Source organism: Nicotiana tomentosiformis, chromosome 1, assembly GCF_000390325.3.
Source record: "Nicotiana tomentosiformis chromosome 1, ASM39032v3, whole genome shotgun sequence".
Classification (NCBI taxonomy): domain Eukaryota; kingdom Viridiplantae; phylum Streptophyta; class Magnoliopsida; order Solanales; family Solanaceae; genus Nicotiana; species Nicotiana tomentosiformis.
In genome coordinates this window covers 16,350,081-16,366,624 of record NC_090812.1, presented here as the reverse complement: position 1 = coordinate 16,366,624, position 16,544 = coordinate 16,350,081, and the positions used below count along the sequence as shown (strand labels likewise).

The window sequence follows — 16,544 nt, the reverse complement described above, 5'->3', positions numbered from 1 at the left end:
ACGGGTTTGATCGATACTGGGCCTTGAGTTTATAAGCCCAGTTAACTGGTAGGTTGGATAGTAGAAGAAAGTGTTATTGGACCGTCGTCCAATTGGATGGGTGAGTTACAGGAATGGCCTATAAGGTGTTGGTCCTTAAATAATAGCCCCGTTTTTTAATGTATTTAAAAAATAACCTTTGGAGTCACGCACATTTATTGCTTGTTGGATATTTTTCTATCGGATTAATAGATTTTATGATATATTTTTTCTATCTATATTGTTAGTTTCCCACAAACTCTAATCGACTGGCATCGCTTCATAATTGTTTAATTGGTCACCAAACTCTACCCTATTGGCATAACTTTGTTTTATCTACATTTGACGTATTTGTTAGATTATTTGTAAACTCTACAAGATTAGTATGACTTTGTACTTGTTCAATTGTTCACCAAAGACTACCCGATTGGGATGACTTTGTGTTACACGCATTCAACTTACATGTTAAATTATTTATCAAAATCTATCCGATTGATATAATTTATCTATGTTGTTTAATAACGTATTCTTCAAATTTGCAATCCTAATTTTGATCAAAACACATTAAATCTTCTTCAAATGATCTCATACTTACAATAAATTCCTCAAATACCAATACCAGTGACCCACAATCACCAATTTAGTCAAATAATACCAAACAAAGAGGATCCATCCTGTCTTATTCGATACTTTATGTGAGCACGTAATTTTTGCCCTACAAAAATACTACTACAAAATCCACTAAAACAGTTTTCTGATTGTTTTTTGTTGTTATAGAATTTCTAAGAATTTCTCTTTATCTGCATTTATTTGCTTTTGGGTGCATATTTAATATTGTAAAATCATAGAAAAGTCATAAAAATGTTCAAATCTTCATTTCATATCATTTTAGGTTTTAATTATATTTTTAAGAATTAACTACATATTAATTGTATAGTTAATACATGAAAATTACAACAAAAAATACATTAGTCATTTTACATGCATTTTTAGATAAATAATTGGTTAGATAATAGTTAATAGGCTAATTTTGCAAAAATAGGTTTAATTTGGAATATTGAGTGAAGTGGTTGGCTTTGGAAAATATAATAAAAGAAAAAGGAGAAAAGAGAGGGGTTGTTGGGTTCAAATCGGATTTGGGCAAGCAAATAAGCCCAATTTCTTGCGAAAATCCGCTCACCTTCGCCCCATTACTCAACCCAGCTCCCATAAGTACCAAAACAACGTCATTTCAGGCGTTTTAATCATGTCCCTTCATCACTTTTCATCCAACGACTAGGAACTCCCTACCCCATCCCTTTTAACTGTCTGAATACCCCCTCTCCCCCAAACCATAAAGAAGCTCTCATTTCAATACTAGGTCGGCTCTAAAAGTATGTTGGGTAAGGCATGTGCCTTAGGCCCCCAATTTCGAGGGGCCCCATTTTTCAAAAATAATATATATTTTATAGGTATTTAAAAAAAATTATATGTAGTAGTATTTTTATGTTTTTCATATAGATGGAAAGAAAACCTTTTAGAGTAAATAAAGTAAAAATTTGACTTACTTAAAAATGATAGATGAATAATTTTCAATTTGAGTTGATTTAATAATTCCATGTTTTACTCCTTCTTTTTCAATGTTTCAATCTTACTCTTCATATTTCAAAACCTACTTATCTTCTTCCTTTCTCTTTATTCTTTCTCACCTTCTTGAATTCTTTCTCCAATATTTTTTTCTTTCTCCAAAATTTTATTTTTCACCTTCTTTCTCCAAAAATTTATTAGTTAAAGTGTTCAATAATATTTTTAAGATTCCAATAGTTCTATACTTCTATTACTTTATAAAATATATAGTATAGTTTTCAAGATTTACAGCAAGAATTTTGAAGTAGACAAGCAACAACTAGATATTTTGGACTCAAAGTCTTCATTCTTCAAACTTCCAGAATCAGTAATCGGGTAATATCTTTCTAGTATTATTTTTATTTGGCATTTGGTATTTCATTCATTTGACTCCATACATATCATTTAAGTATTTTTTTAAAATTTAAATACTTAGGCCTCACATTTGACTTTAGCATTAGGCCTCAAATGCCCTTGAGCCGCCCCTGTTTTATCACCTCCTCCATCTCTCTTTCAACCCTAGCTGCCCACGCACAAAATCATCTATGGCGGCGCCACCTTCAAACACCCTCAAACGTTCACCAAATAATCTCCACCCTCTCCTCTCTCCAAATACCTCAACTTTCCATTTTAAAGCCTCTTCGTCTTTGTCGGTTTTTAGATCTCGAAACTAAACCCTGTTCGTCGCCTTCCTCCTTTTTTATTGCTTGATGGATTCCACCTTGTGTATGGTCGAAATTTACATCATTCGAAAGCTTTTGATGAGAGCTATCCGCTGATGTAAGTTTCACGCCATATCTCGGAGGTCACACTTTGGTCGAGGCCGCTGTGACTGGTCAAGTTTCAGTCGAAACTCCTTGTTTAAAGATGAGAGGGTAAATTCTTTCTTTCCGATTGAGTAATTTTTCCTTTCTTATAGTTTTTCTCAAATGTTCCTCTCTTCTCAAATGTTAAAAATGATTTAGACCAATTAGGATTCAAGATTAGTTGATCTCATGGTTTTGCATGATTTGGTTAATATTTAATTACACTGTAGTTAGTTTAATTGCATGATGTGTTAGGATAATTGATTTTGAATTTAGATGTTGAAACAAATTATTTGTTAAATTGTTTGTTAGGTTAATTTGCATAATTGTCTGTTTTGTTTGATCTCTATATCCGCCTGATTTTCCTGTTATAGTTTGTTTGTAAATAATAAATATTAGAAATTCGAGGGAGTTAAATGAAATAGGGAAATTTAGGAGAATCATGTATAATGCTTCATACGGAGGCATCTGAATGCTCGACTGGTAGCTGTTATTATAGGCAAACTCTGCAAGTGGCAAGAACTGATCCCAAGAAATTTCAAAATCTATAATACAAGCGCGAAGCATATCTTCCAATATCTGAATAGTGCGCTCTGATTGTCCGTTTGTTTGTGGATGAAATGTTGTACTCAACTCAATCCGCGTGCCTAACTCACATTGTACAACCCTCGAGAAGTGCGAGGTGAACTGCATACCTTGATCTGAATAATAGACACGAACACACCGTGAAGGCGGACAATCTCACGAATGTAAATTTCAGCTAACCGCTTTGAAGAATAGGTAATTGCCACTGGAATTAAATGTGTTGACTTGGTCAACCTGTCCACAATGACCCATAATGCGTCAAACTTCTTCTGAGTCCGTGGGAGTCCAATAACAAAATCCATAGTGATACGCTTCCACTTCCACTCAAGAAATTCTAATTTTTGAAGCAAACCACCGGGTATCTGATGCTCGTACTTAACTTGCTCACAATTCAAACACCGAGTTACATATGCAACTATATCCTTTTTCATTATTCTCCACCAATAATGTTGCTGCAAATCTTGATACATTTTGGCGGCACCCGGATGAATAGAATACCAAAAACTGTGGGCCTCTTCAATAATTAATTCACGAAGCCCATCAACATTAGGAACACAAATACGACCATGCATCCGCAGATCTCCATCATCTCCCACAGCAACCTGCTTGGCACCACCGTGTCGCACCGTGTCCTTAAGGATAGGCAAATGAGGATCATCATATTGTCGCTCTCTGATGCGCTCATATAAAGAAGACTGAGCGATTGTGCAAGCTAGAACCCGACTGGGCTCCGAAACATCTAACCTCACAAACTGATTGGCCAAAGTCTGAACATCTGCAGCTAGCGGCCTCTCACCAACTGGAATATACACAGGGCTGCCCATACTCACAACCTTTCTACTCAAAGCATCGGCCACCACATTGGCATTTCCCGGGTGATACAAAATGATGATATCATAGTCCTTCAACATCTCCAACCATCTTCTCTGCCTCAAATTGAGATATTTTTGTTTGAAATAGATACTGTAAACTATGATGATCTGTGAATACTTCACATGACACGCCGTAAAGGTAGTGCCTCCAAATCTTCAGCGCATGAACAATGGCTGCCAATTCTAAGTTATGAACACGATAATTCTTCTCGTGAACTTTCAAGTGTCGCGACGCATATGCAATCACCCTGCCATCTTGCATCAATATTGCACTGAGTCCAATACGAGATACATCACAATACACTGTGTATGATCCTGAACTTGTTGGCAATACCAACACATGCGCCATAGTCAGAAGCAGTCTTGAGCTTCTGAAATCTTAACTCACACTCGTCTGACCATCTAAATGGAGCACCCTTCTGGGTCAGTCTGGTCAATGATTTTGCTATAGATGAAAACCCTTCCACAAATCGGCGATAATAACCTGTCAGACCCAGAAAACTCCGAATCTCAGTAGCTGAAGTAGGTCTAAGCCAGTTCTGAACTGCCTCAATCTTCTTAGGGTCCATTTTTATGCCTTCCGGCAATACAAAATGCCACAAAAAGGCAACTGAGTCTAACCAAAACTCGCATTTGAAAAATGGCATATAATTGATTATCCTTCAAAATCTGAATCACAATCTGAATATGTTGCTCATGCTCCTCTCGACTGCTGGAGTAAATCAAGATGTCATCAATGAATACAACCACGAAGGAATCCAGATAGGGCTTGAACACCCGGTTCATCAAATCCATAAATGTTGTTGGGGCATTTGTCAGCCCAAATGACATCACTAGAAATTCACAATGCCCATACCGAGTTCGAAAAGCTATCTTAGGGACATCAGATACCCTAATCTTCAACTGATGATAACAAGACCTCAAGTCAATCTTCGAAAATACCTTGGCACCCTAAAGCTGATCGAATAAGTCATCAATTATTGGAAACAGATGCTTGTTCTTGATAGTAGCCTTGTTCAATTGTCGATAATCTATACACATCCTTATTTAACCATATTTCTTCTTCACAAAACGCTGGTGCACCCCAAGGCGAGACACTAGGTCTAATAAATCCATGATCAAGCAAGTCTCGTAACTGCTCCTTCAATTCTTTCAACTCCGGCGGGGCCATACAGTATGGTGGAATAGAAATGGGCTGAGTGCCTAGAGCCAAATCAATACAGAATTCAATATCTCTATCGGGTGGCATCCCCGGCAAATCTGCAGGAAATACTTATGGAAATTCACGAACAACTAGTACTAAGTCCATAGAAGGAACATCCGCACTGGATTGGAATTCGATTCTAGAAATTGGAACAACTCTATTATGTCATTTATAACTTGCATACACAATTTGAGTTCATTCTAAATTGATTTGGCATGTTTCGGCGCAAGTTATAGAATTAAAAATTTCATAAACTCATAAGTCCGAATCGACGCGCGATTTGTAGTTTCACCGTTGTTATGTGTGATTAGAGACCTTGAGTAGGCCCATAATATGTTTTGAGACTTGTTGGTGTGTTCGGACGGGGTCCCGAGGGGATCGAGTGAGTTTCGGAGTGGTTTCGGGCGATTTTTAGGTCATTTTTAGCTGCTGGTTTTTGGCAGCAGTGTGCGAAATTTATGATACACAAAGCTGACTTTGAAAGCTTATTGATAGAAACTAATGGTCCACCAAACTGTATAGAGAATCAGGTTCTCTAGTTCTCTATAAGTTCCCACATAACACACGCACACTGCAGTAAGTAAATGACACAAAGAAGTTTTACGTGAAAAACTCCCAGCTCACGGGATTAAAAACCACGACCTACCCTTGTAGGATTTCAACTTCATTACTGAGGGAACTTTAGATTACAATCTATTGTAACCTAGGAATTAACCTCCTAATCCCTCACTAACTTGTAACAACTATATTACAAGCCACTTTGTAATAACTCTATTACAAAGACTTACAACTTGACTAACTCTAGCCAAGACACAAACACAAGGGTTTATGATTTACAAAGGTTTCCTACACAATGCTTCTAACTAAGCTAAGTAGGAATTACAAGTAAAGAACTTTAACAAAGGTGCAACACAACTAAGGACATGTAATGAATCAATACAGGAAACTGGTCTTTCGTTAAGTTGTTCTTTGTTCTTGATGCCCCTGAGAATCACTTGCAAGATTTGACACAAACTTGAGAGAATGCTTGATCGATTCTTTAATGTGCAAGTGTTTTGTTTTACCTTTGCTTGATGTTATTAACTCATTTGTGACATCACTTGAATGATGCAAGCAAGTTAGGTAAAGGGTATTCCCCATAAAGTTGATTGTTGCACTATTTTTGCATTGTTGCGTATGTAGGCAGCAACTTTACTGTTGTGGGGAGTTTACTTGTACAGTCACCATAGGTACTAGTAGCTATCTGTTCCCTCTGTTGTTACTTTGACTCTGAAGAGTTGAACCACGTCCCCGAACTAAGACTTGTTGTTCTTTAAGTACTTGAGGATGTGTAACAGGTTCCTTATCTGGTTCGTATCATTAAGTTTGTTAGATCATCGAAATATAACATGGATACATATATAACCTATTAATTTCCCCCTTTTTGATGATGACAAACTTATAATTGAAGTTTTCCCTAAGAGCCAGAATGGTAGATCAGTTTCCTGTATTCCCCCCTGAATCTATTCCCCCTCAATTATTTCCCCCCTCTTTTGGCATCATAAAAAGAGCAGCAATAGGCAAAAATAAGTCCATCTAGGTTAACTCATGCCATAAATGTGCACACAAACATGATTAAAAACATAACGTAAGAGCAAGGCATACACAACAAAAGGACGAGAAATGCATTAATTTGGGAAATAAACAAGGAGTAGTTCCATTGTTATACAATTACCACAAAATAAAAACAACAAAAAGGTACAAGTCATCAAACATATCCAAACACATGAAACAAAAACAACTTGAACTTGAACTTGACACTGGAAGGGAATGACTCTAAGGAGCACTAGAAGGGGGAGGCAGAGAGGAGGAGGCAAGACTTCTAAGGATGATATCCATTCGAGCATTTGCAGACCCTTGCTCATTGAGCAGCCTCTCCTTCAGGTCCTCAACCTGTTTTTTGAGATCAACATTTTCTTTGGTCAGGTGAGCAACCTCTGCACTTTGTGAGCTACTAGAATCAGGTGCCTCCTAGACCTGACTAAGCTGAACCTCAAGGATAACATTCCTTGCCTTCAACTTCATTATCTCTTCATTAGCGATATTCTGAGCTTCAATCAATTGAGAGATAGTGAAATTACTGCCAACCCCTCATTTCTTATCGATGCACTCACACTCTTTCAAGGTGGTTTTGGAGAAACTCTGCTTGCGAGTAACCATGGTGGCCTTTCCCAGGGGAACTTTGAAGAACTCAAATACTTTGATGAGAAGAAACCCATTTGGCAGTCCATGATTACCATCCTTGAAATTTGGTACCTTTTTCATGTGCTCAATCATGATTCCCGACAAATTTATAGTGGAGTATGCATCTAGAGCTTCCACGACGAACAAGTCTGCTCGTGATGTAATAGAGTGCCTTTCTGCACGAGGAAGCAACACCTTGTTCACCATTTCGAATAGCAGTTGGTACACTGGAAGGAGGGCTTTCTTGTGTACCCGTTCCCCCTGTTGAACTACATCATCCTTCAGAATGGCATTTCTGAAGTTTGAAGAGCAAGTCCCTTCAATGAAAGATATACCATCAGTAGGCACTCCCAATATGGTTCCCAACATAGCCTCATCAATCACAAAGTCAACCCTATTTACCTTCAAGCAGATGTTATCATTCTCAACAGTGAGCAAATCGACATAGAAACTATGTACCTCGGTCTCATACACTTTAGGACTCTCATATGTGAACAAATGGGTCCATTGTTGAAATTCACAAATTTCAACCATTTGTCGCATTCCCGTTATGTCAAGAATATCAGGGGCAAAGGTTCTGCCCCAAAGCACCTTCTGTTTCCTCATATTTTCCCTCCCAATATCCTTGGTCACACTCACCTTGGCCTTTTTCAAGGAACCAGGTCCCTCACTTGCACTAGCCTTCCTCTTCACAGATTTCTTTACATTGTTTCTTTTCTCAGCATGTTTCTCAGACACGTTCTTACCAGACCCCTCAACCACTTTTTCTCTAGACTCATTCACTTCAACATTATGAACTTTCATCACTTTCACAGATAACTCTATTCCAAAATTTTGAACCGCATGTTTCTTGGAGGATTTACGGATTAAGGGACTGGGTTCCTCATCCACCTCGTCATCAATGTCCAAAACAAGAGTTGTAGGCACCACCTCTTCGTGTACTAACTTTCCACCCTTCACCAACATTCTCCTCTTCTTCTCTTTCTTACTTTTCTTCAGAGCTGACTCAAGAGCCTACTTCTGTTGCAGCCTAGTAGTAGGTCTTTTAGGAGTGGGCATTTTGGGAGTTGCCCTGCTATTCCTAGCACTAATAAAGTTTGCAAGAGGCACATTATCATAGTTTTCTTCACTACTGTCATTATCCTTCTCATACAGAGATCTCATCTCGGGAGCAATAATGCCCAATGGCTCAGCATATAAGTGAGGAGAGAGAGTGGGATCAGTACTGACCTGGGGTTCTTTATAAGAGTATGAAGTTTCATCCCAAGTAGGAGCATATGTCTCTTCTTGTGTGAAGGGATCAAGTCCCTCAGTAGGTTTCCCAGTTCCCTTCCTTTTTTAATAGATAATCACCTTCCCCCTGAGACCCATTCATTTTAGGTGCGCCTTTATAACCACTATCTACACAACCCTCAATAGCGATTGTGTAACGACTCGGCCGGTCGTTTTGAGAGTTATAGCCCCATTTTCTTTTGTGCTTTTTAGCTATATTATGATATACCGGGTTAGTTAGTTCGGGTCCGGAGTGGTTTCGGAGTGGATTGAGACACTTAGTCTCTAAAGTAGAAGCTTAAGTTGGAAAAGTCAATCGGATGTTGACTTATGTGTAAATGATATCGGATTTGAATTTTTATGATTCTGTTAGCTCCGTTATGTGATTTTGGACTTAGGAATGTGTCCAGAATGTGATTTGGAGGTCCGTAGTAGAACTAGGCTTGAATTGGCAAAAGTTGGAAATTTGGCGATTTGGGACGGCAATGGAAAATTTTATATCGAAGTCAGAATAGATTTACGGAAGTTAGAGTAGGTTCGTGGTGTAATTTGTGATGTGTGTATAAAATTTGAGGTCATTCGGACGTGGTTTGGTAGGTTTCGACGTCATTTGCAGAATTTGGTAAGTTAGAAATTCTTAGGCTTGAATCCAAGAGTAATTTGGTGTTTTGATGTAGTTTTTGAGTGATTCGATGATTTGTCTAAGTTTGTATATTGATATATGACTCGTTGGTGTGTTTGGTTGATGTCATGAGGGGCTCGGAGTGAGTCCGGGTGGTTAACGGATTGTTTGAAGTTGGAAAAAATGCAGCTGAAACTGCTGCTACTGGTATTTCCGCACCTGCGGAGGGGGAGCTGCAGGTGCGAGGTCGCAGGCGAGGCATGGGAGTTCGTAGGTGCGGACAGTGTTGAGGTAGGTTGGGTCCACAGGTGCGTAGGAGAGGTCGCATATGTCCGCAGATGCGGATAGGTGTCCGCAGGAGCGGAAGTTAGGAGGTCTGGCAGTGGTCGCAGGTGCGAGGTCTTTTCCGCACATGCGTGGTCGCAGATGCAGATATGGAGCGCATGTGCGAAGTTGGGGTTTTTAATGATTTTTCGTATATGCGGAGGTTCTTGCGCAGGTGCGCATATTTAGCTGCAGGTGCGAAAGACCTTGGCAGAAATTATAAATAGAACACTTCGCGAATTTTGGTTCATTTCCACGATTTTCAAGTCGAGTTTTGGAGCTTTTGGAGTGATTTTGAAGGGAGATTCGAGGGTTTTCAGTGAGGTAAGTTGCTTGGGCTCTAATACTCATATATATGGTATTTTCCCATTGTATTATCATCTAATTAGTGGAATTTATGGGTGAAAATAGAGAGTTAGGGCTTGGGATTTTAGAGAGTAATTTGGGGAATTGAGGGACCAAATGAGGTCAGATTTTGATGAATTTAGTATGGGTAGACTCGGGAGTGAATGGGCTTTCGGATTTTGTGACTTTTGTTGGATTTTGAGACGTGGGCCCGGGGGGGGAGGGGGGTTGAGTGAATTTCGGGATTTGGCCCATAATTTGGTATTTTCCTTGTGGGATTCATTCTTTAGCTCATATTGATCGTATTTTATTGCTTGTGGCTATATTCAAGTCATTTGGAGGCCGGTTCGAGAGGAAAGAGCATTTCAGAGTAGGAGTTCTACACTGTTGAGGTAAGTAACAGTTTTAAATCTGGTCTTGAGGGTATGAAACCCGGAGTTTGGTATAATGTGACTGTTTGTAGGTGGCACCCATGCTAGGTGACGGGCGTGTGGATGTACGCCGTGAGGGATTGAGATTTGGTCCGTCTCGGGAGACTGTGAAGTCTAATAGCCTTTATTTTGTGTCTATATGCTTTCTTGTCTACTAGAACTTGACGGCCTTTCATGTTAGAAATCATGCTTAGGCTATATTCCTGCTCCTGGTCATAGTGATTCTTGTACATGTTTACCTCAATCTATGCTATTTTTCCTGATGATATACTGTAACACTTTGATTTGGTTTGTTTTTCCTTTATTTATTGAGAGCTACGAGACTAGAGAGATTCATGAATGAGTAAGGCTGAGGGCCTGGTTGTGAGGTATTTTTATATGGCACGTGAGTTGTCTGTGCGGATCCTTATGTTTATACTATGGAACGTGAGTTGTCCGTGCAGCACGTGAGTTGTTCGTGCAGCACGTGAGTTGTCTGTGCGGATCCAGATATGATATTATAGTACGTGAGTTGTTCGTGCGGATTATAGCGCTTGGGCTGTAGGAGCCCCTTATGAGTCTGAACACCCCCAGTGAGCGCAAGTACCTATTGAGCGTGTGCATTGAGGGCTGAGAGTTAAGTGTCGAGTTATTGAGGGTTTTGAGTGACAGTATCTGTGAGGTTTCATCTATTTCACTTTGTTGCTGCATTTAGCTGATAATTGTCTGGCCGGAATTGGTAATTATGCAACTGATCTTTTACTCATGTTTACTCTTAATTGTGAAAATTATCAACTGAATTGTTCTGTATAGCTCGTCACTACTTCTCGATTCCTTGATTATTTCTGTTACTTGCTGAGTTGGTTGTACTCATACTACACCCTGTACTACATGTGCAGATCCAGGCATGTCTGAGCACGGAGATTGTTGAGTCCAGGCCTGTTGAGTTCCAGAGACTGCAAAGTAGCTGCCAGCGTCCGCATGACCTTGTTACTCCTTCCACATTTCTTTATGTTTTGTACTGATATGTAGACATTAACTGCAATAGTTTTAAATACTTAGATGCTCATGACTTAGTGACACCCCGATGTCGACCTATTTTTCTGCACTTATGTTTTATTTGGGTTTTACCCCGTATTTATGAGAAACTCTGATTATTTTAAATGTCTTAATTCACTTCTATTAAATTTTGAAAGTGTTTTGGAAAGTCCGGCTTGCCTAGTACCACAATAGGCGCCATCACGACGGGTTAAGTTTTTGGTCATGACAGATTGACAACATATTCTCTATGGCCTCTTGTTCTTGCAAACCCAAAGTGAACTCATAAGACATAGGAAGAGCATTGCCTGTAGAATCGGCAACGTTCAAATCAACCCTTGGGGTGGTTTTTACCGATTCATCATTATTACGACTCACGCCGTATTGTATCTCATAACTTTCTTCCACTGGCAGACTAGAAATTTCTTGATTTTCTTCTTCATCCATTGTATCTTCGTCAGCCATATTTTCCGGCGAGGCAGAAGTAGAGGTAAGGGTGGCAAGTGGGTCAGTCCCGGGCCTAAACGGGCCAAGTGGGTCGATCCCAAATTAAACGGGCCAAACAGTCTTTTTGTAGGGACCGGCCCAGGATCGGGACCGGGACCGTTTGGTCCCGGACTAAATGATCCCGGCCCGCGGGCTAAGTGGGCCCAATAGATTTAAAAAAAAAAAATTAAATAGATATTAGAGACAAAAGGATGTTAAAAAAAATATCTAACGCAATGCTTTGTAAATTTTATTATTGAATTGTGACCTAAATTTTATTTAACATCATAAATTTTAATATTCAATATTTAATATCGAATATAGCTTATATATATATATATATATATACACTATACTATATATAAATCTTATATCGAATATAACTTTTATATATATATATATATAGCTTATATATCATACATCTCATTTAGTATATATACTATACTATATATATATATATATATATATATATATATATATATATATATATATATATATATATATATATATATATATATATATAGAGAGAGAGAGAGAGAGAGAGAGAGAGAGAGAGAGAGAGAGAGAGAGAGAGAGAGATGAAGAAGAGAGAGAGAGAGAGAGAGAGAGAGAGAGAGAGAGAGAGAGAATGATAGAAGATCAAGTTTTAGCTCAACTTATATTACAGTTTCAACTAAAACTGAGTTGAGCTAAAACTTGATCTTCTATCATTCCATATTTATACTAGCTAAAAAGTACCATACTTTGGTCATTTCATGTTACTACTAAAAAGTATATATATACTAAGTGTATAGTATATAAGTTATATAAGATGTACACATAGTATAGTATAGTATAGTATAGTATATATATATATATATATATATATAGCTTATATATTATACAGTTAGTAACAATAAAGTAAGCTATAGTAGCAATTATAGAAGAAAATTAGAGAGAGATTTTAATAGATTGATGGTTTTGTAAGAAAAATAAAAGAATGAAGGGGTATTTATAGTTGAAAATAGGGAAAAATATAATTATAAATGGTTTGGGGTTAAAACAAAGTTGGGGGAGTTAAATGGCTATTTTTGACAGCCCAACGACTATTTTTGACATCCCAACGGCTATATTTTAATTTTTTTTTTTTAAAAACAAAATATAGCCGTTGGGACCGTTTGGCCCGCTAAGGGACCGGTTCGGTCCCGGTCCCTGACGGGCCAAATGGTCCCGGGCCTGGCGGGCCCAAAGTATAGGACCGGCCCACGACACCAGCCGAGGCTCACTATAACCGGGCCTAACGATCCTGGCCCGTTTAGCCTATTTGGACCGCGGTCCCGGGACTAGATCGGCCCACTTGCCAGCCTTAAGTAGAGGTCACAGTCACAAATTTCTTGGGAGTCGATGTTTTGCGACTCCGATGAGAACCAGAACTCGACTGGGTTGGAGAGGAAGCACATGGTGGTCGTGACTCTAGCTTAGGGTTTGGACTAGTCGGAATAGGGAGTGTGGGCTCTATCACTGATGTCTCAACGGATGAGGACACGGTGGGGACGATGCTTGGAAAATTTTGTGTTTCGTGATTGTCACACATGGTGAAGTGTAGTTAGTTGAAAAAAAGAGTTTGAAGAAGGAAAATGGGATTTTGGATTATTGTTGTGAACAGTTCTAAAGTGATTGTAAATGGATTTATTTAAGAGGAGTGAGAGACCGGTTGCGTATCAATTTTGGGTAGTCGGGTTGCTTTATAAAGGGTGAGACTCTTTGATTCAAGAAGCAAAAAAAAAAAGGAAACTGACAATTTAATGATGTGGCACCGTTTCAGCTGTTTAAAAATTGAGCATGAAAGTACAGAGGAACTACTAACCTGTGTCAAAGGAACCATGTTCCCTGACACTTGACAGAGTTTGAAAATGTAAGCCTTATCCTTTGACCAGCGTGCAATGCATTAGCTACTTGTCCGCTCTGCTCTGTATTCGCCATGCGTGTCTACCTGTAACGGTATAAAGGTGAGTTAGACTGCGCCATTAAACACTTTTTAGCTATTTTACATGTACATTTCTTTCGTAGACAATCATCGAGAGACCAGGTCCTCAGCTTGATTTTATCAATTCTAGTGCCATGCAATTCTTTTCAAAGTGCTCTCTGCTCAGTGCTTTGGTGAAGATATCTGCAATTTGATCTTCTGTGCTACAAAACTTCACGCATGCGAGCCATTTCTTAACATTGTCTCGAAATCTTCTAGTTGTTGCTTGATCCACATCAATTAAGCACAGCAAGAGGCAGCTGTCACATACTCAGCTTCAACAGTTGAAAGGGCCACTGGATTTTATTTTCTTGTGCCCCATGAGAATAAACACGAACCTAGAAAATGTGCCATACGAGAAGTGTTTTTCCTATCCACCAGATAACCAGCATGGTCAGCATCATCATACCCTATCAAGTCAAAGTTATCTCTCGAGGGATATTCGAGAACCAGGTCCTGTGTTCCTTTGAGATACCTCAGAATTCTCTTTGCAGCCTTCAGATGAGTCTCCTTTGGATTGGATTGAAACTTGGCACAGAGTCCTACACTGAAAACAATGTCTGGTCTACTTGCTATGAGATACAGAAGTGACCCAATAGTTCCTCTATACATAGTCTCGTTTACAGGAGAACTAGGTTCATCCATATTCAGGTGAGTGACAGTGGCAATAAGTGTATCAATGATCTTTGCACTCTCCATCTCAAATCTCTTTAGAGGCTCTTTGATGTACTTTTGCATACTTATCATTGTGCCCCTAGGAGTTTGCTTGACTTGTAGACCCAAGAAGAAATTCAATTCCCCCATCATGCTCATCTCAAACTCACTTCCCATGAGTTTTGCAAATTCCCCACACAATGAATCATTTATTGCTCCGAAGATGATGTCATCAACATAGACTTACACAATGAGCAGGTTCCTCCATCATTTCTTCAGAAATAAGGTGTTGTTAATTTTTTCTCTTGTAAAGTTATTTTCTAGAAGAAATTTGGACAACCTTTCATACCAAGCACAAGGAGCCTGTTTTAGCCCATATAGTGCCTTGTCAACTTTAAAAACATGCCCAGGATGTTCATAATTCTCAAATCCACGAGGTTGCTTGACAAAGACTTCTTTTTTTAGAAAGCCATTCAGAAATGCACTTTTGACATCCATTTGGAATAATTTAAATTCCATATGAGACGTAAAGGCAATGAGGATTCTGATTGCCTCCTTTAGAGCAACTGGAGCAAATGTTTCATCATAGTCAATCCCTTCTTCCTTATTATAACCTTGACCTACCAGCCTTGCCTTGTTTCTGGTTGTGTTTCCAAACTCATCAAGTTTGTTTCTGAATACCCCTTGATTCCTATAACAGTTATGTCAGCAGGTCGTGAAGGTGCCATACATTGTTTCTCTCAAATTGATTGAGTTCTTCTTGCATAGCTGTAATCTAATCAGCATCTTTTAATGGTTCCTTGATATTCTTGGGCTCAATTTGAGAGATAAAAGTTGAGAGGGCAAGCGCATTTCTTGCCTTTGATCTGGTTTGAATTCCTTGTTGTGGGATGGTCCATGTATTTCTGAATGTGATTCTCTCTCTGCATGTGGGGTCTCTTAATCTGCATCAGCAACTCTATTTTCAGCTTCAGTTGTTGTGATTGAGGAACCGGGTTCCTCTATATCAGCTGGAGATTCAGCTGTGCCATTGTCATTTGAATCCTTGACCTGACTCATCATGTCAGTGTTTCCATTTGCCATGCCAATGACTTCACCAGGGACAATTGATTGTTCTCTCTCTTGATCAATCTTATCATGTGAATCCTTCCCACATGAGTGGCAAGATTCATCAAAGATCACATGTATACTTTCCTCAACACATTGCATCGTACACCTTGTGATCCTTGAAGCTTGAGTTGGACAGGCCACGAACCAGGTCCTTCTTGACCAACTTGTTCAGCAACGTGAAACTTGCATGACCCAGCCTTCTGTGCCATAGTTCAACATCATCATCAACAGTACTTAGACAGCTGAGATCACCACTCTTGTTTCCCTTGTCACATATTTGGGAGACACTTAACAGACTGTACTTTAACCCATTCACGTAGTACACATTTTTAATTAAGTGAGAAAGAGACTTTCCAATTCTTCCAATTCCCAGAATGTATCCCTTTTTGCCATTTTCAAAGGATACACTCCCTCCTTGTAGGGCCTTGAGTGAAAGGAAATCATTTGTATTTCTAGTCATGTGCTTCGAGCAACCACTATCCATGTACCATTGTTGGCTGCTCCCTTTCACTCCTCCTTGCACAAGGAAATCAAGGGTTAGACTTATGAACCCAAACAAGTTTGCGTCCCTTGTAATGAGGAAAGGGATGAATCAGGACCTTTTTTTCCAAGCAGATATCATGCGTTTTTTATACGAGGGACCAGGTTCTCTAACAGTAGTTACCTTTTTAGCAAAAACTTTATTTTTCTGTTGAGACTAAAACTTGGCCTTACAGGTTTCCTTAAAGTGCCTAGTGTTACCACAATGAGTGCAAAGCCAGTTATCAGGTACAGTAACATACTTGCTATGAGGGTTTTAAGGAGTATTTTTCCTTTGGAACCCTATCCCTTGCCTGTTTCCCCCATTATTTTTATACAAAGCAGTGATTGTATCAGAGGACCAGGTCCACTTGAATGATTTTTCTAGATCTGTGATGACCCAAAATGTCATCTTTAAATTTAATAATTAATTATGTATTCTAAGA

The 16,544-nt window shown here is 39.0% G+C and overlaps 1 protein-coding gene across 1 annotated transcript; it reads right to left on the bottom strand.

Moving 5' to 3' along the window:
* Positions 1 to 14,118: 14,118 nt before the first annotated feature.
* On the bottom strand, positions 14,119 to 14,646 carry LOC138902717 (secreted RxLR effector protein 161-like). Its single transcript, XM_070190626.1, has one exon. It carries the CDS (start codon positions 14,644 to 14,646, stop codon positions 14,119 to 14,121), a length of 528 nt encoding a protein of 175 aa, XP_070046727.1.
* Between the last annotated feature and the right edge of the window lie 1,898 nt (positions 14,647 to 16,544).